The sequence below is a fragment of the Gossypium hirsutum genome, chromosome D06, assembly GCF_007990345.1.
Source record: "Gossypium hirsutum isolate 1008001.06 chromosome D06, Gossypium_hirsutum_v2.1, whole genome shotgun sequence".
NCBI classification, from domain to species: domain Eukaryota; kingdom Viridiplantae; phylum Streptophyta; class Magnoliopsida; order Malvales; family Malvaceae; genus Gossypium; species Gossypium hirsutum.
In genome coordinates this window covers 3537305-3563958 of record NC_053442.1, presented here as the reverse complement: position 1 = coordinate 3563958, position 26654 = coordinate 3537305, and the positions used below count along the sequence as shown (strand labels likewise).

The 26654-nt window shown below is 31.7% G+C and overlaps 1 protein-coding gene and 1 long non-coding RNA gene across 5 annotated transcripts; one reads left to right on the top strand and one right to left on the bottom strand.

Annotated features, from left to right (window-relative positions):
- The first annotated feature begins 1674 nt into the window (after nucleotides 1-1674).
- Nucleotides 1675-19469, top strand: LOC121218200 (MADS-box transcription factor 23). 4 transcript variants are annotated; one of them, XM_041095037.1, is made up of 9 exons: nucleotides 1675-1791; nucleotides 1940-2164; nucleotides 14692-14770; nucleotides 17849-17910; nucleotides 18431-18530; nucleotides 18631-18672; nucleotides 18755-18796; nucleotides 18961-19115; nucleotides 19207-19469. In XM_041095037.1, the coding sequence occupies exons 2-9, from the start codon at nucleotides 1983-1985 to the stop codon at nucleotides 19220-19222; spliced, it is 678 nt and encodes a 225-aa protein (XP_040950971.1). In that variant the 5' UTR covers nucleotides 1675-1791; nucleotides 1940-1982; the 3' UTR covers nucleotides 19223-19469. The 4 variants fall into 4 exon arrangements, with proteins under 4 accessions (XP_040950971.1, XP_040950970.1, XP_040950969.1 ...); XM_041095036.1 differs by having other exon boundaries at nucleotides 19204-19469; XM_041095035.1 differs by having other exon boundaries at nucleotides 18755-18838.
- On the bottom strand, nucleotides 18515-26654 carry LOC107941800 (uncharacterized). Its single transcript, XR_001695700.2, has 3 exons — nucleotides 26187-26654; nucleotides 25607-25663; nucleotides 18515-19826 (listed from the first exon to the last, which is right to left on the bottom strand). It is a non-coding gene; the product is annotated as an uncharacterized lncRNA (long non-coding RNA).

Below are 26654 nucleotides of genomic sequence, written 5' to 3'. Positions count from 1 at the left end.
TTGGCCCTTTATTCGTATTTTTTTCCCCAGAGTTTATTACTTTAAAAAATATAATATTTTCTAATTTTATTATTTTAGTACATTATGTTTGAAATGTATTCATTTAGTGTGTTTTTTAAATAAATTAAAAAAACTCTTATTTCGGCCCTTTGTTCGTATTTTTTTTTCGAATTTTATTACTTTCAATAAAAAACACACTAAATTAATACATTTCAAACATAATGTACTGAAATAATGTAAAATAAAAAAAATTATAAAATAGTATATTTTTTAAAAGTAATAAAATTCGAGAAAAAAATATGAACAAATGGCCAAAATACGAACAATTAGTGCCGCCTCTGCCACAGGCACCAAAGGTGCCGCCTGTGGCAGGCCCTTCTTTTGGTATATTTTTTGTATTATTTTGATAAATAAAAAAATATATTATTTTAGTATTTTTTTTATTTTATTTTTGTATTATTTTTGTAGAAGACGCCACAATGGCTCTTCTAAATTTATAGAGGACAAAAAACCGAAATTTTGTTTTAAAAAAGAAGGTTTAATAGTCACTTTATTCTTGAGCATTTGAGATTTAGTATTTTTGTTTTTAAAAAATTAATATTTTAGTACTTAAAAATTGAAATCCAATTAAATTTGAATTAAATATAAATTGAAATTAATTTTATAGCAAATAAGTGAAGTGAATACATTATTGTAATTAAAAGTAAAAGGGATAATATAATTTTTGGTTATTGAATTTAGTAATTAGGTTCACTTTGATACTTGTATTTTTTTATCTGTTTTGATAACCTTAACTTGACTCCTAAATTCATTTTGAGTCCTGAACTTTAAAAATATAAAAATTTGATGATATGACACTTTGAGACTATGTCACATCACCACTTAAAGATTAAAAATTATATAAATTTTCAAGTGATGCAATAGTACAATTTTAAAGTGTCACATACAATGTTTTAATAATTAGACTAGTGGTTGAACCAACCAAACCACTGGTTCTCAATTCAGTCGATTTGATCAGTTCAACTGTTAGACCAACAATAATTAAATAAATAGTTAAAATTTCTAAAATTTTAAAAAATATTAAATAGATTAAACTATTCAACTATTAGTTTTTGTTTCAGTTTTCGATTTTTACCGATGTCGAATAGTTTTTGATTCAATTGGTTCAACCTTTTTTTTTACCAGTATACCAGTCTATTCTCAATTTAATCGATCCAACCAACCAATCTAGTCATGTTCCAATAACACTGGTTATATCATCAAATATTAACGGAATCAAAGTTCAGGAATAAAAATGGACTTAATTGTCAAGTTTAAGTACCAAAGTGAACAAAAAAAGTACAAGTACCAAAATGGACCTAATTGTCAAGTTCAAAAGGCCATAAATTATATTATACCGAAGTAGAATAACTAAATTTAAAAGCCAAAGAGTACAGGGACTGGATTTTAAATTAGACCAAACAAATATCTCCCAAAAAAGGAAATACGGCCTACGTTACCGCATATCCCACGTGTCGGTGGCCTATACGAGGGACGGCTCTTTCCCCCAAATCAAAGCAATTTAAACAAATTCTTTCGACTACTGATTCGTCCACGTGTCCCAAATACCGTGAAAACCACTAGCGGTTTATACACAAAACCGCTGGTTTTTTGCTCCCGCTTAAAAAAAAAAAAAACTTTCCTTCTATAGATGGCTTTCCTTTACGCTAATGATAATCAAGGCCAAAACGACGTCTCTGAAACCTCGGTTTGTCTCCTTTCTCTGACTCCCGTTCCTCACTTCCTTTCCAAGTAAGTTTTTCCCCTATTATTTTTCAAAAAATAAAAAAGGCAAAATTAAGTTTATTTTTGCTAAGTTTTTATCATTCCTTTCTAGCTTTTTTGTCGGATATCGAGAGTTTTAATTTTTTTTCACTTTTTTTTTGGGTTGAATAATTAGAAAAGCTTAATCGTTTTTGAGACTTCGCTGAGCTATAAAAGGTATGGGTAGAGGGAAAATAGTGATAAGGAGGATCGATAACTCAACGAGTAGGCAAGTAACTTTTTCGAAACGAAGGAACGGATTGTTGAAAAAAGCCAAGGAGCTTGCGATCTTGTGTGATGCTGAAGTTGGAGTAACGATCTTCTCCAGCACTGGAAAGCTCTACGATTTTGCTAGCACCAGGTCCTTTTAAGATCTCTTATCATCATATTCTATTTGTTTAAAATGTTCTTGGTTTTTCTTTATTATCATAATTTGTGATTCTAGCTAGCTTATTATTATTATTTTCATAGATTTGATTTGAATGTTTCTTCGTAATATTTTTTTTAAAGTTTTTTTTTGTTAGATGTGAAATTAAATGAGACCTTAATGTTGAAATACGGTAGGGAGATTTAAACGTTAGAGATATTTAGCTTTGATTTTATGATTTTATGATTCAAAAAAATGTGCGGATTTAGTTTGAGTGTCGCCTTTGATTGTTCGTCATCCTCGTTTCGTTATGATTTAGGGTTTGGCTGAGTTCGAAATTTTAGAAAACTAGAAAAGTACGCCTAAGCTATAGAGAGAGTAATTTGAGTTCAGGAGTTGACTTCTGAGATTTTCTACAAAGACTAGCGATGGCTGATTGAAGGTTCCATAGAACTAGAGTAACTTTGTTTTTGGACATGGTAGAGCTAGAGTATACTAAATTAATATCTAAGAAGAACTATAGCTCATGCTTTTTGTTTAATATTAGGACTCAATTTGAAGCTCCTAATCAAAATGCTTGGTTTAAGAAACAAACGAAAAAAAGAAACTTCAGAGATTTGGGGTTGAATGGTCGTCTCAATAAACACTTATGATTTAAAATTCCTCTTGTTTTTATTTTTTCCATAATGACACCAGGTATATATATAACCAACAAGAACTCCAAGCACTGTAGGAAAAGTGAAAAAAAAAAAACTTGAATGACTTGCCAACAGGATCCCAATTAATTCATGAATTAAGCTTATAATTATAGAATGATATGTGTATATACATATATATTTACTTTGTAGAACAACAATTAATACGGTCCCTTTGATAAAAGGTCAGATTAGGAAATGTCAACCCCACATCTAGCTGAAGAAATAGGAGGAAGAAAAAGATAAATGATGTTGTCAACAGTTGATGCCACTAACTACCTATCAGCAAGCAGTTCTGGTAAATAATATATGAAAGTTAGTATAAAATAACTATAGAAGTTAGCCTCCTAAGATAACCAATGATCCAAAATATAAGTTGTCAATCTATAGTATCTATAAAGTGTTTTTATCATAAATAAATGGAAAGATGACACCTCATTACTTTAAGATACAACTTGTACTACTGAAAATATTATGAAATGCGAAAGAAGCATTACTAAAATAGGGTTCATGAATAGGATATGTATAGTAGTAAAAAGTTTCTGCTAGAAGTTTGGAAAAATATTTTTGGTGGCAAGTTGACTATCCTATGGAGGATGGTGGATATGAACATACTCATATGTATATATTCAAAGTCAAGAGTGTCACATTGAGTGATGATATATGCAATATTGTTGGTGATGGCAATGAGGCTGTTTGCATAGTCTGGTCAGTGCAGTGATAGTGAGGCTTGTGCTATTATAAGAGGTAATTATGAGCTTGGGTACGTATAGTAGTGACAAGTTACATGTATTCTTTCAATTAGTAATTAATTAACTACATTTCTTTCCACAAAAATGTGTTTTTTGTTTGAATTTTCTCAATGCTGAATTAAGAAAGAAGGCTAGGTTGTGGAAACTTCTAGGAATTAACTAAACCTAAATTTCTTTTTACAATAAGAATACTGCTTTCTTTTTCAATATAAACATCATTTTAGAAACCATTAGGCTATTTCAACTTAAGCTAGGTTGACATTTATTCGTTGAATATATATGATAAAAGAGGAAATATATACCTAAATGATCAACATCAACAACTTAGATATATTTCTTGGTACATAAGAGTTTAGGTTAGAGGAGGTTATCCCAATCCAAGATCAAGACATGCTACTGGCTTCATAGAGGGCTACATCAGCAACTTGATAAGTGAAATTTGTTATACCTTTACTCCTTGGACACACTTTTGAGAATAACCCTTCAGAAAAACCCTTTAGAACAACTCTTTACCTACACAACCGCGTGAACCTCTCATAATAATTGTCATTTATCAACTGTCATGCTCCATCTAAAATGATTGATAGCGTGTCTAATCATCACCCTACCTATGTCTCTAGTGGCAGACCACTTGACCAATTTACTTTGAAGTCACCAATAGAAGGATGACACATGACACCTTGGGATCATAGTTAAGGGTATATAAGCCCTTAGCCTCGTCCATGAAGGGGGACCCCCCCTCTCTCTCAATTATTCTCTTTCAACTCTGATCAACTCATAACCATCACTACCAAGACCTTCGTCCACAGACAAGGTGAATCGTCTCACACTGTCATGATTTTTGCCTTGTGTGATCTAAGTATCAATAGAATTGTTGTGCTCTACTGTGTGTATCACAGGAAGATTGTTAACAAAATCCTAAATTAAATAAAAGAAATTAGGATAAAGTCTAGGTGAATTCCCTTGGATAAATTGACTAGATAGGTTTACAACTGAAATTACAAAATAAAAAACTACAAACATATAAAGCCTATCTAAATGTTTTCTAGTTCAACAATGTATATACAATTAATAAGGAACTAAAGATATTGAAGCAGAATGTAAGTTGCTTAGTGGTTAATAAAAAATGAAAAATATATTTAATTAAATAAAATATTTAAAACTTATTTAACGACTTAACTTTTGTAAGCATGCATATGCAAAAAAACGTTTGATGATAAAATTTAATATCTAATACAGAAAATTAGGAAATCTAAAGGAGTTTTATATATACATACGTATAATTTTTTTAATATTTAATTATAGATAATGATACTTCTGCACCTTAAATATTCTCTTCATTATTTTAGTGGAGATATGAAGATAATATGCTAACCAAACATCCTTTTAAGTGAACTGTATAATATAATCCTAGGGTTTCATCATTAGAGTTCCATGATTTCTGATTCGGGCTTCGTGTTTCATATGTAATATTCAAATATCGTAATGGAATACAGAAAACATTAATATAGGAGAAAGCAAGCTTCCCCAACCTTATCTCTAAAGTTGGTCGCAAGAGACCAAAGTCTAGAGGTCCTTTTTTTTTAATAAAATAAATATATAAAATAAAAAAATGTCTCAATGTAAAAATAAAAATAAATTATTATTTGATAGTGAAAATTATATTAAATAATTATCTTATATTTTTAAAGAGAAACAGGAGAATCAAGGGAGATCATGGATATTCCAACCTTCCACCTCACAATATTTTGACAACAACATTAGGGTTTCTAGGAAAAAATAATTCTAAATTCGAAAGAACACTATCCATCTAAATCGAATTAGATGAGAACATAGAAAAAAGAGAGTACAAAAGGCCGCATGCAAAAATTGAACTCTAAGCATAAGTTAGGCTTTCACTTTATTTTCATGATCATAGGCACTATATATATAATGGGGCCCCCCAACAAGAGATAAGAACTAATCATCTTCATTGTAAAAGTCACGAACCAAAGATGTTCCTATAAAAGGAAGTGAATATATAATTGAAAAAAAGAACCAAAATATCTTACATTTGCAAACAAACTAAGGTGTGATTCATGGACCATGATTTTACTAACTAATTCTAGATTCTTATGGAATTGAATATTGGGAAGATAATCAATCTTTATAATATATATAATCACATGAAATCTTATGAAGTAATGCGTAATATTATTCAATATCTATGACATTGACGGGTTTCAAAGCACATTATTCACCACTTACTCTTTGTTTATTACAATTTGTCAAACTCAAATCCTCACTCTTTAGCTTTTTTCTTTTTAATTAGTTCATTTGAAAACTATAGCATAGTTTCATTCGAAGCTAAATGTTCTTAAAAGCAGTTTTAGCTGTTGAATTATACTGTTGCCAGCCTCAACTTTATAAACGTCAAAAGGTGCGTTCTGATCCGTAGGAAATCCTGAATGTGGAGCACTTTATATAGAAAATTTATCCACGTTTATATTAAAGATTAATTAATATCCTCTTCTAGAAAAAGAATCTTGTAAATCTTCTCGTTACATATTTTTATAATTTAAAAACTTCAATACATTGAATGAGATGATTTCAACAAGACAACTATACGATTGGTTATAAAAACGGGTGCTTTATAATGAAAATTGTATGTATTGAAATTACAATGATGATTATACTTAATATTTACTAATTCTATCTAGTATTTAGACATGAGATTTTAAAATAAAATTTTAAACTACAATATATTAAAATTTGAAGGGGATAAGATATGCATAAGATAGGATATTATTGTGGTCTCGAAATAGGAATTATAATACAGAATATTCAATTTACACGCTTTCTTTTAAGAAACAAAACTTAGTTCTAATACATTTTGATTCACAACCATTTGATTCTTTCCCCATCCCACATTTCTTTTACCAAAAATTTTAGATATTCAGTAATTACATTAAGCTCTAACTAAATTTAAAGTTATGCTAGTCGAATTTTTAAACTAACTAAAATCATCCCAACATTTTTTTTTCTTTCACAAAACTTAAACTCGAAACTTTAAACAAGTAACATCAAATTTTCTAATAACCCTATAATAACCCCAAGAAAAATAAAATAAAATTCCACCACCACGATCGTCGGTTTGAACTCATCTGTCAAAATCATCTAGTCTTAAATCGCCACCCCATCCCTTTTTATCAGATGCCAAAATTCATTTTAAAAATAATTGCACCGGTGAATATTATTTTTTCGTTGGTTATTACATTTGTTTCTATAATTTTAAGTTTCATATAATGACTACATGCAATTCTGTATGTAATAAACAATTTGGTTAGAAAAGAAACTCAGATTAACTTGATTTATAATCGAGTCAAGCTCGATTGTTAGTTCAAACGTCATAATGCTCAACTCAAATAATTTGTAGGCTAATTTCGGATTTAGGTGTGTTGAACAAATTGAAATTTTAAGAGCTAAAAAATTAATTTTTATAAGTGCTAAATTTATATTAGAAAATTATTTGGTAAATTGGTAAATGTAAATACTGAATACAATCATATTGTTCGATAAAAGTAAATGCTAATTTTAAAAGATTATTTACCTTCTAATTTTAATCTTATAATATAATATTTTATATTATTTTAGATAGTTTTGAATAAAAAATACATATGATACTTTGGATATCTCTTTCTTTTTTTAAAAAAATATTTTAATTTTTAATAAAATAAAATCAACTTAATTTTTGTTATAAGTAACTATTTACCTGCACTTTCTTGTTGAAAAATTTATATTAAGTAAAAAAATTAAAATAATTTTTAAATACATTTGAAATATTTTTAATGAAATAGAGCATTTTTAGTGATTTATCGATCACATATTTAGTAACAATTAAGATTGAAGTTGGCAATAAGAGTTGAATTCAAAGTTTACTCGAAAAACAAACTTAATCGACCGAGCTTAGGTAGTTCAAATCTAAATTTAAACATTTAATTATGAGAATTCGAGATTTTCTAGCTTGATTTCGTGTCTCGTACACACACTTGCGCATAAATGACGAAATTGAAAAAAGAAATGCAATGTAACAAAACTCTTCTAAACGTAAACCAATTCTTAGAATTGTTTTCTTTTTATCCAGGAACATTTTATTAGTAATATAATATAAATTTCAAAGAAAATTGATCCTTTTTCGAAATGCCCATTATTTACGTAAAATTTGGTCTATTTGTGTAAGTTTTTTTTATTTGGCATGGTAAGTAGATGTTTGAACTGATAAAACTAAAAAGTAAATATCAATGTAATTAATAAAGCCTACGCTTGATGACGAAAATAAAAAGGGCAAAATTTCAAGGTTTCATATTTCCATTCCATCATGTGTAGATTTGATATTCAAGATAAAATTGCTTAAACGTATTCTAATTAAAGTTGTTCAAACATTCTTTCGATACAAGTGATCGAACAAATAAAAACACCAAGTGAGGAATTATGGCTACCTATTCTATTTAAAGTTGTTCAAACATTCTTTTGATACAAGTGATCGAACAAATAAAAACACCAAGTGAGGAATTATGGCTAGCTAAAAAGATGTCTACCAAGCAATGGATGTTGCTTCATTGTTTACTTCCTTTTACATGAGCTAATCCCTGCTTGTGCATCAAAAGAAGGGTTCGTCGAATAAGAATAATCCTAGATTGAACTCTCAAGTTGGCAATAATCTTTCTGCAAGCTAGCGTGACATTGTTAATATCTTTAGCCATTACAACTCCTTGACAAGTGAGGAATTATGGCTAGCTAAAAAATGTTAAATGTTGACTTCCTTTTGCATGAGCTGATCCCTGTTAGTTCATTAAAAGAAGGGTTTGTCGAATGAGAATAATCCTAGCTCGAATTCTCAAGTTGGCGATAATCTTTCTACAAGCTAGTGTAACATCTTTAATATCTTTAGCCATTGCAACTCCCTGACAAGTAAGGAATTATGGCTAACTAAAAAAGATGTCTACCAAGCAATGGATGTTGCTTAAATGTTGACTTCATTTGGCATTAGCCGGTCCTTGTTTTTTCATTAAAACAAGGGTTCATCGAATGTGAATAATCTTAGCTTGAATTCTCAAGTTGGCGATAATCTTTCTGCAAGCTAACGTGACATTGTTAATATCTTTATCCATTACAACTCCTTGACAAGCAAAGAATTATGGCTAGCTAAAAAAGATGTCTACCAAGCAATGAATGTTGCTTAATTGTTAACCTCCTTTTGCATGAGTCAATCCCTCTTTGTGCATCAAAAGAAGGGTTCGTCGAATGAGAATAATCCTAGCTTGAATTCTCAAGTTGGCGATAATCTTTCTGCAAGCTAGCGTGACATTGTTAATATCTTTAGCCATTACAACTCCTTGACAAGTGAGGAATTATGGCTAGCTAAAAAATGTGTCTACCAAGCAACAGATGTTGCTTAAATCTTGACCTCCTTTTGCATGAGTCAATCCCTGTTTGTTCATCAAAAGAAGGGTTCGTCAAATGAAAATAATCCTAGCTTGAATTTTTAATTGGCGATAATCTTTCTGCATGCTAGCGTGACATTGTTAGTATCTTTAGCCATTACAACTCATTAACTGAGTTTCAGATTTCCTAACTATTTTAAAACGCAAATTCCAACTATGATTCGCAACATCATCCATCTTTGAACCACACTTCTCGCCAAGTCACCCATTATCGATCATTTTGCAATCTCTAGGTTATCTATATCATAGTTTGCCAACGAGGAAATAATGGTACAAAATCATGTGTAACATCCAAAAAGGGCCAAGCATAGTTTGCTTAAAGATCATCACATTACTAAATTTCCATAAGCCTCATGGGATATAGAAGAATAATGTAAGTCTCTTACTTTTTTATTACCTTGATCATTTAGCTAAAGCCACCAAAAAAATCCAACCCTTAACCAAGACAAGATTTAAAAGTTAAAGTTTGACTAAGAGAAAGCTCTCAAACCAAATAGCTATGGCGAATTCATACTTTATGACCAAAGGTTTTAAAAACTCGATATCCCTATTACACATGGAGCAACCGTCTTTTACATTGATAAATATTTTTCATAGTTCATCCTTGTTTGAAAGACATGATAATTTTCTCCCAAAAAATAAGTTTAAACTACAGCTTGAGCATCCATAGGAGCACCCATATCCTACCCTCTAAAAGACATTTTATGGATCACCCATAACCCAACTTGCCATGGAATGCTCCATTACATTCCCTACTAAAAGACATTTTCTAGTATATTTGTTGATCCCTTTTCCACATTATTGAACCCTTAGTTCTTGTAACATTTGGCCTCCAGTTCCTTCATTGATATTGAAATTGAAGGTCATAATCCTCCAAGCTTGTTGATCTGCTAGTAAGGATTCATTCATTGACTATAATATTCAAATACTCAACCCATCTACATGGATGTGTTTGCAAATGTTCTCCCAAATTCATAACTAGAGTGTTTTCCCTCACTTCATGATCCCCACCAAAAAGTTCTGAGAGTTTGATCAATTTTTCCATAGGTATAATGAGTAGCTCTGTAATAGGAACACATATAAAGGGAGATTAAAGCTAGCTTAGATTTAATGAGTGTTAGCCTATTTTCTTGCAATAAGCATTTAGCTTTCCAAATCACAAGTTTTCCTTTAATTTTGTTAAAAGTACTTTGAAAGAAAACACTTGCTTGTCAAATCTTTAACCCTCAAAATACCACCAAACTACCTCATTCCTTATGTTTAGGAGAAGAAAGTGTTTCAACATATCAAGGTTGACCAATTGTCACTAAAGATCACAAAATTCCTTAAGACTAGATTTAAGATGACGATAGGATATAACATTTGCCTTAAAAAAGAGAGCAATCATCTAGAAAGTGATTAGAATGGACTACTTCGTAGGTGATTCTAATGGCATTGATTGTACCATTGTTTTCTACTTCAATTAACATTAGAAAGAGAATGTTTTAGTTGAGCAAAAAGAGGAAAGGGGAAACTGGATCTCCTTATCTAATATCCCATTAGATAATCAAAATGGTCCAAGAATAATTAAACCATCAACTTCATAACCACCTAAATGAATTTAAAACTATATTTTGTTAGTTAATCTTGAAAAGTTTACTGATTTAATGATATACAATAGTAAAAGAAAAAGAAGGAAAGAACATTACACCTCTACTTTATTAGCTTCATGTGTTCTTACAAATCATTCATAAATTGGCTTACACCATTAATTAACAAAGCAATATCACTTCTAGTGAGTTAAAAATATCAATTTTCCAACAAGCCTCTGATACATTTGTTAACTAGAGTACTTTCATTACACCCTAACTTTAACTTGTTTTCATTTGAGCACTTCTCAATGTAAATTCAAGCATTCTTGTTTCTTTTAACAAACCCACGTGCATACCCTTTTTTTGCATCTATGTTTTAGAGTCTGGTGGAACCTCATGTGCATTTTTTTCACTAGACAGCTAAAAACTGCATTCTTAACATCAAGTTAATTTAAGGACCAATCAAGGCCTACCGCCAACAAAAGGAGAAATTTAATTGTATTGTATTTTGAAAAAAGAGCAAATTTCTCTTCATAGTCAATTCCATAAAACTAAGTGAATCCTTTTATAATGAATCTAGCTTTGAATCAATCCACACTTTCACCTTTATATTTTATAATATACACCTATTTACATCTTACTAAACTCTTCTCTAGTGGCAAATTTATAATTTCCCTGGTTTCATTTTTTTTTAAGATTTAAAATTTTTCATGCATAATTTTCCTCCATTCTAGTTCTTTAGGGCTTCATAGACATTGTTTGGGATTCTAATCTTATCAAGATAGTAACCAATGCTCAAATATTAAGGACAATCCCTCATATGAATCAAAGTTGGAGATTAAGTGTTGAGAGCATGCTCTTATCCCTTTCAAATAGCATACTACAATGCATTAAAGGCCAACTCAATATGAGAATCATAATTTTTATTACTTAGTGTGTGCATAATATAATTTTAACTTGGATTTAATTTTTGACTTTGATAAATTAATGTTAATACAATAAGGTCTTTATTTGGTTCTAATGTTTTTAGTGCAAAGGTTTGAGGTTATATATTTTCTTTCTTTTCCTAAAACCTTTGTAAGATGCTAAATGTCTAGATCTTGTTGCTAAGTTTGGACTCTATGTAGGAACACTCTAAATAAGAGTTGTTTACTAATTAATTATGATTCATTTGGTTATCCCAAAGTTAGCATACGAGTATTGGTTCACTCTCAATAACAAATTTAGTTGTTCCATACTCACTTGAAATAGTCAATTTCAGGTTATATGGTATTTGCTCAAAGAATGTGATGTTATATTATTTGTGCGTGTTGGAAAAATAACACTTACACCCTTGGTTTAGAGAATACCTTATAAAAATATATTTATGTTACATTTAGTAACAGTTTTATTTTTTCCACATGTTTTAGTCATTAGTTAGTCATAAACTAACCACAATTAATAATATTTAACCACTCACATGACTTGTTTGTAGCAAATATATTGAAAACTTTTCGCTTATTTTGAAAAAATCTTTACAATAATTTTTACTCATTTTTCTAATTGTAGGTTTAAATTTGTAGTAATCATTTTTTTTATAGCTTAACTATTTTAAAACATGTGTTAAATAAGTTATCTACTCCTGTTATTACACTAGTAACCAAACGCAGCATTAATGACTTTAAGATTTAGTTTACCTCAATAGAGTTTGTGGTTTATAGGTATGGATACATGCAATACACCTAGATATCTTCAAAGGAACAATTAACGCAAGGGATTATATTTAGAAAGGATATGAGTACATAAAATCCTAGAGGGCATTCTGTTTATCAAATACATGCTTACATTTTTTCTTTCAACAATGTCAATTTGTTGGGGCGTGATTACACTTTAGTGAACCATGCACTGACTTGTTGGGTAAAACCCTAAGTTGGATCTGCAATACCATCTAGGATTATCAGTTATTAGGATTTGTTTCTTAAATTAAACTGTGTTAGGATCATGGTGTTGGAGTTTCTCTAGTTTGCCCTACCTAATATTTTTTTTCATTCAAAAAACCTATACAAGCCTAGTGTGATTATCTATAACGGAAACAAACAAACTAAAGTTTGTGATAGGTCTTACCCTAGATGGTCTCCACACATTACTATGGATTATTAACAAAGACTGAGATGATGGCTTATATGAATGATCAAGGCATATGTTTTATGATGTAAGATAGATAAATTTGGATATCCTAAACAATAATGCCATCTGGGAAACAAGGTCAAAGTAATTTTGGGTTTGACCCATTAGACAATTGGGTTTTGGATGGCCTTATTCTTTGATTGTCAAGAATTTTGAGAACATAAACCCAACAACAATTCAAAATATCTATTTGCCCTCAAGTTCAAGTCCTAAAATTCACAAACTTCTAAAAAAAAAATAGCAACAAAAGATTACAATCTATATTTGGAAAAGAATTAAACGAAAAGTTAATTGAAATTTTAACGAAACTTGCTATAACTATTTTTCAAGGAGGTCAATCTGCCGCTTTCCTTATTGTCTAATTCTCATAACATGAGTTTAAAGATTCAAATAAGGTTTTATCCCCTATCATATGATCAGATGCTCCCAAATCCACAAACCAATCGCCTAACTCAGGTCGCTAAAGACAAAAGCTTTGCTACCACTCATTGAGAACAAAAAGAAGTGAAGAGAAACTTAAATGGCTTTAACTTAGCAGCAACCTATCAAGTGAGAAGTGATTCGTTTTTAAATTGATAGCTTCCAAGTAGTTTGAATAACAAATTAAGTAGCTTCTTTTGACACAAGAACTTAATGTTGCTCATGATGCTCAAACACGTCAAAGTTGATTCGATCGCCCTAAAATTGAGGGTACTAATGATGTCACAAAAGGTAGTTTAATAAAAACCACCCCTGAGATTGACTTTTGTGTACAAATTTGGGCTTTTTCAAACAAGGATGGTGCCTTTTTTACATATCACACCAAATGTAAGCAGAATATTCTATCTAATATTTTGGGTCAAATAAATCATGCATGAATATTACTTTTCTTAATAGGCTCAACTTGAAGTCATCTCAACCCATGAAAATCTATTTATAATCTTTTACCCTTTTTTCCCCTTGAATTCATACTCAAACATATCATACCTTGAGCAATTTTTAGATGAAGGTTTTGTCATTAGGACATGAATTAAGCATGAGCATATCTAACTTACGTTATCCAAATTATTCATTTTCCTTAAAGCATTTATGTCTAACATCAACACCTAATATATTCAAACGGAGTACAGGAGGTGATCCTCCTAAAAACCAATAAAAGTTTGCCTGGAGCACATCTATGGGATAGCTATACCTTGAGGTTATGATATCAAAGAAGCTCCATCTTTATATTCATGGTTGTGGTAAAGAATCATGCAGAGTTAACAAAAAAGATGGAATTCCTTTCTCAAAATGACTGATAATTTCAGCCAGATAGTTTACCTCCTAATAATCAGACTCAAAAACAAAGTAGGGAGGGAATCGCAAGGGTGACAGGGTAGGGATGACAGAATACAATATACTTTACCATGAATGTAACCAGATTTAGTGGTGATTCAAGATATGGATATATTCATCTTGCTAAAAGTTTGTTTCGTACAGATTAGGCATGAATATTTAAAAAGAAAAAAGAAAAGAATCGAAGTAGCATAGGGTTTAATGTTATAGTAGAATGAGGCAAACAAAGCAAGCATGAAGAGGAAACAGCACTTGGACAAATCAAGACTATCATATTTAACCAAAAAGAAAACTTACGTATAGGATTGCAACTTCAACTGTTCTGTTCACTAACTGGTTTATCTTTCTAGACGGAAGCTGTCATTTAACCAAAACTGTCAGATACAACAATTTTAGATACTAGTGAAGTTGACAGACGCTATCATTATACTTTCTAGAGCTACGTACAAAGATTTTGAATGTCCTCTCTGTGCTTCTTCTCTAGTGTAAGCATTTAGAAATTACAGAATGTCTGATACAATTCAAATCTTCTATTGCTAGCATGAGATCTATAATTGAGCGATACAACAAAGCAAAGGAGGAACATCAGCAACTGGGGAGCCCAAACTCAGAAGTCAAGGTATTGTTTAAGTACTTAATCCTAAATTTCTTGTATCTACATGTCATGCTTGATTCATAATTTTATTATTAGCTAATTAGCCGGCATTTAATTTCTGCCGGGAAAAGAAAATGTAAGATTGCAAGGTTAAATGACTTTTTGTGGACCAAACATTACAAGCATACCTGGAAACATGATGCATGCAAATTTTTTATAGCTAAGCATGGGTCTCAGGTTGGCAGCAGGCATAGGCTACTGTTACAAAATGCTTGTAAATTTATATAGCTAAGCATCAGTTCAGGTTGGCAGCAGGCTAAGTTACTGAGACAAAATGCTCGTAAAATTTTATGTAAAATTTTATCGTAAAGCATCAGTTTCAGGTCTAGATTTTGTGCAACTGCTGACAAAAATTTGGCCGCAGCAAAACCTGAAGATAATTGGTTTGGATACATTCCATTAACTACTCTTCCGATTGTTGGAATAGGAATATGAATAAGTGCATGCATAGGCTAACCATGCTAGGATCGTGTCTTTCTCATAGCTACAGGATGATGGAAACATTACCAATTAAGATACAACATCGAAGAAACCAAAATGGGCCCATGGTGAATATGAGGAAAATAAAAATGCTAAGAAATTATCATCTTCAGGCATGACAATGGACATTAAATGGAGATTAGTTTGGATAACCAAACACTTCAATTAACTCCCTCCCTCCCTCTCTCTCTATTTATCTACCTATCAATCAAAAAAATATTATTTGTGACTAGTTAAAAAACACAATGAGATAGGTCTACAAAATCTACAAGCCTAGGACATACTAATTCTAACCGTGATAAAGAGGATATATTTCAAAATATAAAAATTGAAGAGGGTGAGAATGCTACAAAGTTCAGACCAGACAACGAATAGACCAGTTAGAGCAGTAAGCTACCTCCCGAAAACAAGAACTATGGTCAAATCATGCACTAGTATTTAGGGGTGCGCATATGGTTAAGTCAGTCGGTTCGGATGGCTTTTTACTTAATTTACCATCCTCCTACTATAACCAAACCAACTTAACATCGGTCAATTCAGTTGGTTAACCAAATTAATTTTTAAATAATATATTATATATTTATAATATATGTAAAATAATTAAAATATAATATATACTTATGCTCTCTCCTACTAGTATTCATGTGGTGATGAAAGAATTAACATCTAACATAAATACGCACACAGGGATGTAAAGTTATAAGGAGGTACTTGTACCTGCCACAGTCATGACATTCAACCTGGAAAGTTGAGAGAACTACCACTTATCATAGCTTGCTGTCATGCTTTTATGGTTTAAGGGGCAACTACAGCATAAAAATGACTAAAATCTTAACTAATCAACAGAGCAAAAGATTTCCAATGTTAGCTGTAATCTTAAAGCAGAATCATAGAATTAAGTAAAGAAGAGATTCGACGAAGTTAGAGATTACAGAGTAGCATAGCAGTCAATTGTTCTAAGTTTCCTATGTGCATGGAAGTTATTTCCTTTAGAGAGCCACCGTAATGGTAAATTTCCTCTGTAAGTGTCTTTCTCTTTGAAGAATAACAGTACGTTCAAAGTTTCCGGTGAAAAGTTTTTAATTCACCAATGAGAAATCTCCACTATAATGGTTGACAATAGTAAAACCTGCTTTTAACTCTCCCTCATGTTTAAATCACGATATGAACATTCTAACAGGAAGTTACATTAAACAATGGAAAAATCCTTACAGTTAGCTTTACCTAATGACTTCATAAATTTCCTTCTAAAGCCATCTTTCATCTCATTTATAGCTCAAAATAGGCAAAAGGTCCTCCAATAGATAATATTCATGGATAACTCCAACTCGGAAGTCAACAACATATTCCAAAGGCAAACTAGACCCTTGCCATTCCTACTTCTAGACCAAATCCAAAGACTCATCCATGATCTATCTACTTCTGTATTCATATTTCCATCTCTTTTATGCTTTTAAACTGTCTACCGGTGATAGAGAGAAGCTAGAAGCATTTTCCAACCTAGAAGTCAACAACATACTCCAAGGGCAGGATAGACCTGATGTTCCTTGCCTCTAGACCAAACCCAAATACTGAAGTATAATATTTCTACTTCGAAAACCATGACTCCTGCCTCTTGTTATGCTTTTTGATGCTTTTACAGTTTTTACCTATGATATATATTGAAGCTAGAAGCATTCTCTGATTAATTCTAGAAAAAAAATCATATAACTCGCTGAAGAAAGTTTGTACTTCGCTATATCCAGCAGAAAACTATCAGTGCATATAAATTTCACATGGGATTTTACTTGCTAAGTTTCTTGAGTAGGCAAGCCAAAAATCAGAGCCTTTAATTACCCTAAAGAAAGGAGGAAATTTTTACAGTTACCTTTCTCCAAAGACTGCCTCAACTTTGTTGAGAAGCTAAGCAATAGCTTCCTCCAACAAATTATATTCATCAACAGCTCCAAAGTCAATAACATAGTCCAATGGCAAAATAGAACTTTCCTTTGCTTGCTTGTAGACCAAATCCAGAAATTTATATATTATCTATCTACATTGGAATTCACATCCTGATGTCTTTTTATGCCTTTGAGCTTCCATTGGTGAAATACATAGATGCTAGAAGCATCCTCCAATATCCTGAAGTTTGTACTTGGCAATTTCTAGAAGAAAAAGCATCTATAAGTGCATATAAATTTCACCTAGCTTTTTACTAGTTGTTAGCTCTAAAATCCTAATTTTTAAATCCAAAAGATAAAAATAGAATAAAGCTTCCACAGCAAGAGCTAAAATGTGCATAACTTTGACAAGTACACCAAGAACTCAGGAAGTGATTTATCATCAAAATAGTTAAACATACATATTCTTGCTTAATTTAACTCATAGTCTAACTTCTCTACAAGATTGAAAATCTTCTCTAGCAAGAACCTTGAATCTAAATATGTTTGATTTCTTTTTGCGTGTAAATTTGCCTACATTTGCAGTATTCAGAACATGGTTGAGTCCACATTTATGATATGCATGGTTATTGTCATATACCAGTAACAAAGTTATCTAAATATAATGAACCATATTTTTCAGTTCTGGCAAAGGGAGGCAGCAATTCTGAGACAGAAATTGCAAAACCTGCAAGAAAATCACAGGTAAACCAATTTTTTGCCAATACAAATGCATCATGTTAAACATCAATGAAAAAAATACAATGAACCAAAAATGCAGAATCAAGAACTCTTTTTACAGTAGGCATTCTTCCAAACACAACAATTACGCCCATATGTCTCAGTTCAACACAGTCAGCTTCATACTTTTCAACCAAATAACAGCTTTCTCTATGGATTTTAGAACTACTTATTCCGACCTTTTATGATGCAACTATGCTTAGAATGTTCTATCCTTTATGGCATGATTCATATATATCTAAAGATTAGATTGACTGAATCATTCATCCTTCAACAAAAATGAACACACAGAGACTAGTGGTCCTAGCCATAATTTTCTTTCCTATAAAAGGATTTCATATCTAACCTAAACCATTGAATGGACCCAAGAATAGAATGAGAATGTAAAGTCCATTGCATCTCATGTACATGCCTACAAAAGACTTTTATAATGTCTAAGATGAAAATTTATAGACTGAAATTATGCTTCTGCACACCAAAACAGGCAAATGATGGGTGAAGAACTTTCTGGATTGGGTGTAAAAGAGTTACAGAATTTGGAGAGCCAATTGGAAATGAGCCTTCGCGGTGTTCGTATTAAGAAGGTTTGAAACTTTTATTTCCAAGTCATGCTCAGATTTTAAGTTCAAAACAGCATGCAAAATAAAGCAACCCCATTTAGTAACATTTATTCCACTGCTGTAGGATCAAATTTTAATGAATGAAATTCAAGAATTGAACAGAAAGGTAAATCCTGAAACAATAACTTCAGCTCCTTACTACCATACTGTCTCAGCACAAGTGGCTAAATTGCAGTGTCTCGTTGCAGGGGAACATAATTCATCAAGAAAATGTGGAACTCTATAAGAAGGTAAACCTAATTCGTCAAGAAAACAATGAATTATATAAGAAGGTATTACTGGATCATAACAATCCCAATTATACTAGAAACATTAAAAAGATTCAACCATTAAACCTTTGCCTGTTATAAGATTTTCTAAAACCGACCTCAAAATCAAAGTTTAACACATCCAGGTTTATGAAACAAGGGATGTCGATGGTGCAAACAAAGACTCCCTTCTCACAAATGGTTTAGGCATTGGAGAGGATTCACAAGTTCCAGTTTGTCTCCAGCTGTGCCAGCCACAGCAACAAAGCTATGAAACACCAACAAGAGCTACAAATATGGGGTACATCCCACTCTATATGTTAGATTTTGATTTAATGCAGATTTCTGTGCCCCAATTTGATGTACACCTTTTTTCATGGTAACTGCAGCAGACTGCAATTGCAGTAGCAAAAGCAGATGTACAGAAATGGGATTGGATGTCACTCGACTTCTATCAACAAATATCTCATGGTTCCAAAAGTTATGCTTCTCATAGTAAGATGTGGTATGTTAAAACCACCAATCATTCAGCAAAACATTGGTTTGAAATGTTTAAACAAATGAACTTTAGCATGTGTGATGATCAAGAAAACCATCTAGTTATGTAAAGATAATTTAAGCTAATAAATAAATATATATATATAAGAAGGAGAAACCAGCATTAACTTTTTTGAAGTTTCAAAGATGACTGAAATGAATATCGTAATTACACACTTGTTTTTGTTAATTTGAAATGAAAAAGCTTCATCTTTTGAAACTTATATGACAGCAACACGGTGGTTCAGAAAAATGTTAATATTTAGATTGGTGAAGCTACAAAAAATTCGAAATATAGAAGCATCACCAACAAGATCCTTAAAATACTAAATTCATTCAAGTTTTACTACAACTCAATTTGCAATGATATTTATACCTTCTTATGTAATTCATTTTTTTTTATTAGGTTTACCTTCTTATAGAGTCCCACGTTTTCTCCTTCATTACATTGTAGACGTAAAGCTGATATCATGGCCTGCAATACCAAAAGAATAATAATATAAGAGTTTTAGAATACCAGTTCAAGGTAACTAAAGAAAATAGCCTTCTTATAATACATTACAATACTATATGAACAGAAGGTAAAAACGAGTTTCTTTGGTATTTAATACATAACATGATTAGTTAATACAAACCAATATTAAGAGACTTAAACATAGTATATACATATGATGGCAGTACAATTTCAAAATGTTAAAACTATGGGATTGTGTTTCTAGTTTACTGCTTAATAGAAAATTCACAAGTATAACCTACATGGCTTTAAGACCTAGGACAGTCCACCCACCCCCAATAATAGCTTTGACTGACATAACCAACACATACAGTTACAACTCGTGTTTCTAGTTGACTGCCTAACTAGAAGATGCACGAATATAACCTACATGGCTTATGGGACAGTCGCTCCACCCCCCCCCCCAAAACAAAAAAAAGAAAGAAGCTTGGATTGACATAACCAGCATATACAGTTACAATTGAGACTTTGGGCCGTAAAAGTAACTTAACTTCAGGCTACATTCACTTTTAGAAAGTCTCAGAGGACACTACAATAAATTGGACAGCATGCAAGCATCCCAAGAAGGTTCACAACCCAATGTCATAAAATATAGCTCACAGAGCAAGGAATCCGTGTATTTAACAAGAAACTATATGCATATGTTGCAATAACTCTGCCTGTGATAGCACAAGATGCCTATAGCTGCAATTACAGCTGGTCCCAAGCCCGGAAAAAAGAGGAGGGTTGCAACATGTTGAAAAGAAACACTATAAAACAATTATGGACCATCAAAATAACCCAACTTCCAATTGTAAAATAAATGCAAATATAATAAGAGCAAAATAGAACTTAGACAGGTGCCTTGCAATTAAGTTTAGTTATATTCAAATGTTGATCCAACGGAAAAGGAGGGATGCAACATGTTGGAAAGAAATACCATAGAACAATGATTGACTACCAAAATAACCTGACTTTGAATTGTAAAAATGCAAGTATAACAACAGCAAACTAGAACTTAGATGCATATTGGACATATCTAACATACACCTCAAAATTGCATTTGGAACATTAAGTCTTCATGCAACCAAAGCCTAGTTATTCATCAAGAGACATAATCAAGCACAATAATAAAGGAAAAGGAAGAAAGCAAACAAGTAATAAGCTAAAAGGAGAAAAAACAGAGAAATGGACTCATATCATTACATTAATTAACAAAAGAAAGAAAAACAAACATTAATAATATGCACATCACCCTCTCACAACGGCTCAATGCACCCGAAAACATGAATTAGGACTGAACTCTTAAAGCAGCAAGGTAAGTTTTCCAACATATTGACATTAAATGTGTTTTGGCTCTATTTGAGGTAGGACTAACCAAAGGGCCTGGAGGGGAAAATTCAGCATAGCTCGTGCATGTTGAAACTTAACAGCTTGATATTTATAACTTTCGCAGATTAAATGATTTGAAGTTGTAAATTAGTCACTTACATTTTTAAAGCGTTTATTATATTTCGTCACCAAGAACACTTCTTATGATGAATTACTTAGATCATTTCAATCTCATTATCGTAGTGTTTATCTCTACCCCCAAATATGTTATTTTCCTTATATTTTTTCCTCAATCAAATAAGGAGCACATTTTGAGATTTTTGCTTGGAATTTTAGAACAAGCAATAATATCAATGACCCATGACTTCTATTTCTTGACTGAGCAGGGTTAAATGATTTCAAGATTTTGATTCCACATATGAATAATGACCTTGTAACAAGTTTGAGAAAACTTAGCTTTTGAAAAGTGTGATACACGATTTCAAATGTTCAGCATTGCTATAAAGAAGTGTTGTAAAAAGTAAAAATATTTATTTTAGGCATGATGTTGTAAAGTAAAAAATAAGTTAATTTAAATGGTATTCAAAATTGTTAGTATTATGATGTATGAAATATCAATAATTAATACATTTAAGTAATTAATACATTTAAGCAATTAATATTAATTGTTTATAAATTTAATTCTAATGTATAAACCATATAACATATAAGCATAACTCTTATAAATTAATAAAAATTTCATAAGTAATGAATAATTGACTCAAATGCAAAGTATCATTCTTTCCCTTGTCTTTATTATTATTACTACGATGTCATTTTAAAATTATTTTGGTATAAACAAATATTCAACTTAGCTCATAATAGAAAGTATAACAAAAATAATTTATAATAATTCATTGTTAAGTATAATATATAAAATATAAATTTTAAATACTTTTTAGGCAATGAATATTGCTAAACAAGGCCTTATATCAATTAAATAGTGTGCAAACTATCCAAGTAAAAGCTATTAGCCACACACCAAAGGAAGCCTAATCTAACCAGCATTAACTAGTTAAAGTTTGGAACCAAAATGATAGATACAAACATGCATGCAAAGACATATTGATTGAGCTTTATTGTGTGAAAAAGAGGGTGGGAAAAACTATCAGTTACATGACAGAATTAAATAGTTTAAAGTACTAGTAATACAAAATACAATTAGCATGTTATAGGCCAAACCTATGTTAGTAAGGGCATAAATTTTGATTCTCTAATTAAAGCTTAGGTTGCAATTTTAATTCTTTCCTAAGTTTCTTGATTGTGATTTTATATCAATTTATTTATTTCTTCTTAGAATAAATTTCTTATTTATGTAATAAAATTGGTCCTCGTTTAAAGGGATGTATAGAATAATAAACCCTAAACAACATTTCTATTAATAAAACTAAAGAGATTCAAGTCTCTCTTTACCGAGTCCTAAGGTTTTAGTGTTCCTTTGATGAGCTGAAATGTCAAATCACAATAATAACACAATTGACTTCGACTTCCCTATTAATCGCCCTATGACTCAATCCTATTCTCATGTCCATAGCAATTTGGCATCAAAGCATATCACAATGGCAATGATGGATGAGCATTGTTATAAGAGAGAATTGTTTCGAAACCTGTGGTGGAGGCTAAGTTCATCAATCTAAACACTCGTATAAACATCTACCTTCAACAAATGACTCGACATATCTAGGAACAACTGAAAACCCTAATTTTTTACTTCGGCAAAAAAAATAGGGATCGTGATGTAGGCAGTAACACAATCCAACTAGACCGATGCATTTCCCACCAACTACTGTAGGAGGCATGGCGCCACCACCACTTGGAGGGCAGAGGGTTCCATCAATTGGAACTATTCCCAAGTACACAAAAGTGGATTTTCAAACTTTTGATGGATCAAAGGATCCTTTGATTTGGCTACATTGATGTGAATAATTTTTCAAAACCAACACGCCAATGAGGCAAACAAGGTAAGTTTGGCAGCCTTCCACATTCTGGGTGAGGCACCACTTTGGTATTATTAAATCAAATTGGAGGAGCATGTGATGAACCGGTAAGGATCCTATAATTATGGCTCCTTTAGTTTTGGTGCTCTGATGGGCGGCAACTCCTTGGGAGATCTGGTTAGTTTGAAATAGACAGGAACTTTAGAGCTTTATTAGCAACAATATCAACAAAAATTAGCAAGAGCTAGTCAATACATTCGAGTAAACTGACATGATGGGTTTTTCATGGCTGGACCAAATGATTCCATTCGCTTGGATGTTCAAATGCACAACCCCCCTAATTTAGCCATAACTATAAGCCTCACTAAAGCCTTTGAATAGAAGCAGCAAATACTACATGTCAGAAATAACCATAGAGGAACTTGGCATGGTAATGATGGCAGCAATATATTAGGGGGAACTATTAAAGCAAATTCAGTAAATTTTCCTACCCCTTTTGGTTGAAAGTAGCTTATTTGAATGATGAAGAACCAAAAACTAAAATTGAGACTGAACTAGGTTGATTTATGTTGTCAAGTAATCTTGACTTCGAACTTAAGGATAAGCTCATATGGCAAGAGGGGGTAATGTTATGGGTTGAACCTATGTTGTCAAGTAATCTTGACTTCGAACTTAAGGATAAGCTCATATGGCAAGAGGGGGTAATGTTATGGGTTGAACCTATGTTAGGAAAGGCCATAATTTCGCTTCACTAATCAAGTCTTGGGTTGCGATTTTATTTGTTCCCTTAGGTTTCTTGATTGTGAATTTATTTCAGTTAATTAATTTCCTTTTTAGAATAGGTTTTCCTATTTATGTAATAAGATTGGTCCTTATCTGAAGAGGCGTATGGAATAATAAGCAGAGTTTCTATCAAAAAACCCTAAGTTGTCTGGGTCTCTCTCTATTGAATCTTAAGGTTTCGGTCTCCCTTTGATTAGCTGAATTATCAATCACAACAGATCATTACAAGAATAGAGATAAAAGGGAAGACAATTGACTTCGACTTACCGATCAATGGTCTCGTGACTCAGCTCTCATGTTCATAACATAGCAAAAAATTTAAAGGTTTAACATTGTTTTACAAAAATGTATTATTAATTTTTATATCGGGATAAATTATACATATATTTTTAAAACAGGTTAGTATGAACTTCTAAAAAATGAAATGGAGAAATATATCTAAAATGGTGTATTACTTTAAATAATATTAATATCTTAAAACACTAAAGCTTGGCGTAAACCAAGCAAATCTCCAAAAATTTATAATAGCCAACAAAAAAATTGGTCAAAGTACAGGCAAAGTTGCTAAAAGAACAAAACAAAACCTGGGGGAAAGGATCGAACTTGCAAGTTGAAGAGAAAAAAACCTTAGAAACATGCCCTCCGGCTCTACACTCTAGACTTATCCTATTCTTTTACATATTCCAAAGATCTCCTATCCAATAAGATCATGCCTCTACTATAATAGAGCCAGCAAGTTTAGCAGTCTTAGCAAATGATAAGTTCTCAAAAGTAATGTTTCACATAGAGTTTTGAGTTACTTAACCAGAACCTAATAGCAATAAAACTAAACTAAAAACTGCTAAAAGGAAAGGACAACAAACCCAAAACTTGCTCCAATGAAGTGAGGACAACAAAAGCGATAAGCAGCAATTAATACAGAAAAGAAACACCAAAAAAACTCAAAACTTGCTCGAAGGAAATGTCATTCGGCACTCAATTTACCTCCTTTCTTCTACTTCAACAGAACTTCAATGAAAAGCAAAATGATTAGTTTGATTGAATTGTACTTTAGCTAGCAAAAAGGAACTGAACGCTAGATATATGTAGCCATGTAGCAAATCTCCACATGAAACTCATGCATACAAACCATTTATTCATCATAAACTCTCTAACAAATGTTCAAATTTTTAAACAAGTATTTAATGACCAGTAACAATATGTATAGAAACATCTCGCATGACAATAAAGACAGACATTACCACAATATTTTATGTGCTTTTCCATAATTATTGTGCTGAAAGAGCTACGGACTAACACTATGCACACCTAATAAACCCAAATAATGATGATTCTACAGCAGTGAAAGCATAACGAAATTATATGAAACGCCAACTTGCAAAAAATGATCAGAACTGTTTGAAAACATGTATGCTATGACATATATTTCGCATCTCAATGTATAAAAGGGCTCAAGCTCATTCACTAATGCAATTTTTTTTTGAGGGTCAGTAATACAAATTTTTAAATTGAAACTAAGCTGATATAATCATATAATCGCTTTGTAGTGACCCAACCAAAACAAAAAAGAAAGATGAACAGTACTAAAACACTATTCAGACAACGGCAGGATATAAAATAATTAAAAAATATAGCGTACATGAAAATGTTAAGAAGATTAATAAGAACCACCTGGAAACAAAAGCTAATTTGCTTTGAATCTTAAACTTTCTCTCCTCTTATTGTCACCTGAAAAATAGTCCAAAATGACAAAACTCCTTTAGCAATATATTTTTTAAATGTTGTAATAAAGAGAAAGAAAATGCTAGCAATTGAGTGGGCGTGAAACACTCCATTTCTCAACTACGGGGCCGAGAAAGCTTGACAAGAAGAAGTCAAAACGGTTTATTATAGAAATGTTTTGAACAAGAAAAATGTTTCTCGGATGGCTTTCTTTTACAATAACTTTCTCGGTAACCAAACGGATTTCACACAAAAAAAACCTCGAAAACAAAGCTTTTTACCGCTATCGGTAACAAATTCCGAACCAAAACGAATTAACAGTTCTCAAAACCCTCAAACAAACAAATTACTTAACGGAAAAAGAATCAGCATCCACGTTCAAAGCAGAAAATGCAAACGCAAAACAATACAACATATAATGAACGTCAAATCAATATATATATAACCTAATTAACTGAATCAACAAAATAACCAAATAAAAACGAGAAAATTAGAAAAAAATCGGATCCGTTTACAAAGAAGATTATACCTCAAGAAGCTAGGGAAACCGAAGAAGAGTGATATAGGTAAAAAAAATGGAGAGAGAAAAAAAATCTGGAGAAAGAGCTGGAACAGACATTAGATTTTGGGGATTTAAATAAGTTAACGTGGGGGAGAGCTAATGAAGGATGCCCCCACTTAATCTTGTTCTTAGCTAATTAATCAAAAAAATCATTCAATAATCAGACATTGGTTGACGCTTTAAGCTTAGCTTTTGGAAAAAAAAATTAGTGCAAAGGAATTATTTTATTTTTGATGATTTGATTCTTCATAATCTAGGGTTTCGGGTTTTCCTTTTAAAAGAAAAAAAAACATTAAAAACTAAAATTCGCTTTCTGGCTCTTTCGAGATTTCACCCGAAAACCAGCTAAGCCGCTGTATGAGTTTCGAGCCGCCGATGTTTCCGTTTCCCGCACCGTTTAAGGGTATAGCAAAAATACATGGGCTGACCGCTGGC

Bases quoted from the DNA above. Each gene is read 5' to 3' on its own strand.
- LOC121218200 (XM_041095034.1), top strand. From the start codon at position 1,983: ATGGGTAGAGGGAAAATAGTGATAAGGAGGATCGATAACTCAACGAGT. The intron at 18,531-18,630 runs GTTTGAAACTTT...CCACTGCTGTAG, and splicing joins GCGGTGTTCGTATTAAGAAG to GATCAAATTTTAATGAATGA. The intron at 18,673-18,754 runs GTAAATCCTGAA...GTCTCGTTGCAG, and splicing joins TTCAAGAATTGAACAGAAAG to GGGAACATAATTCATCAAGA.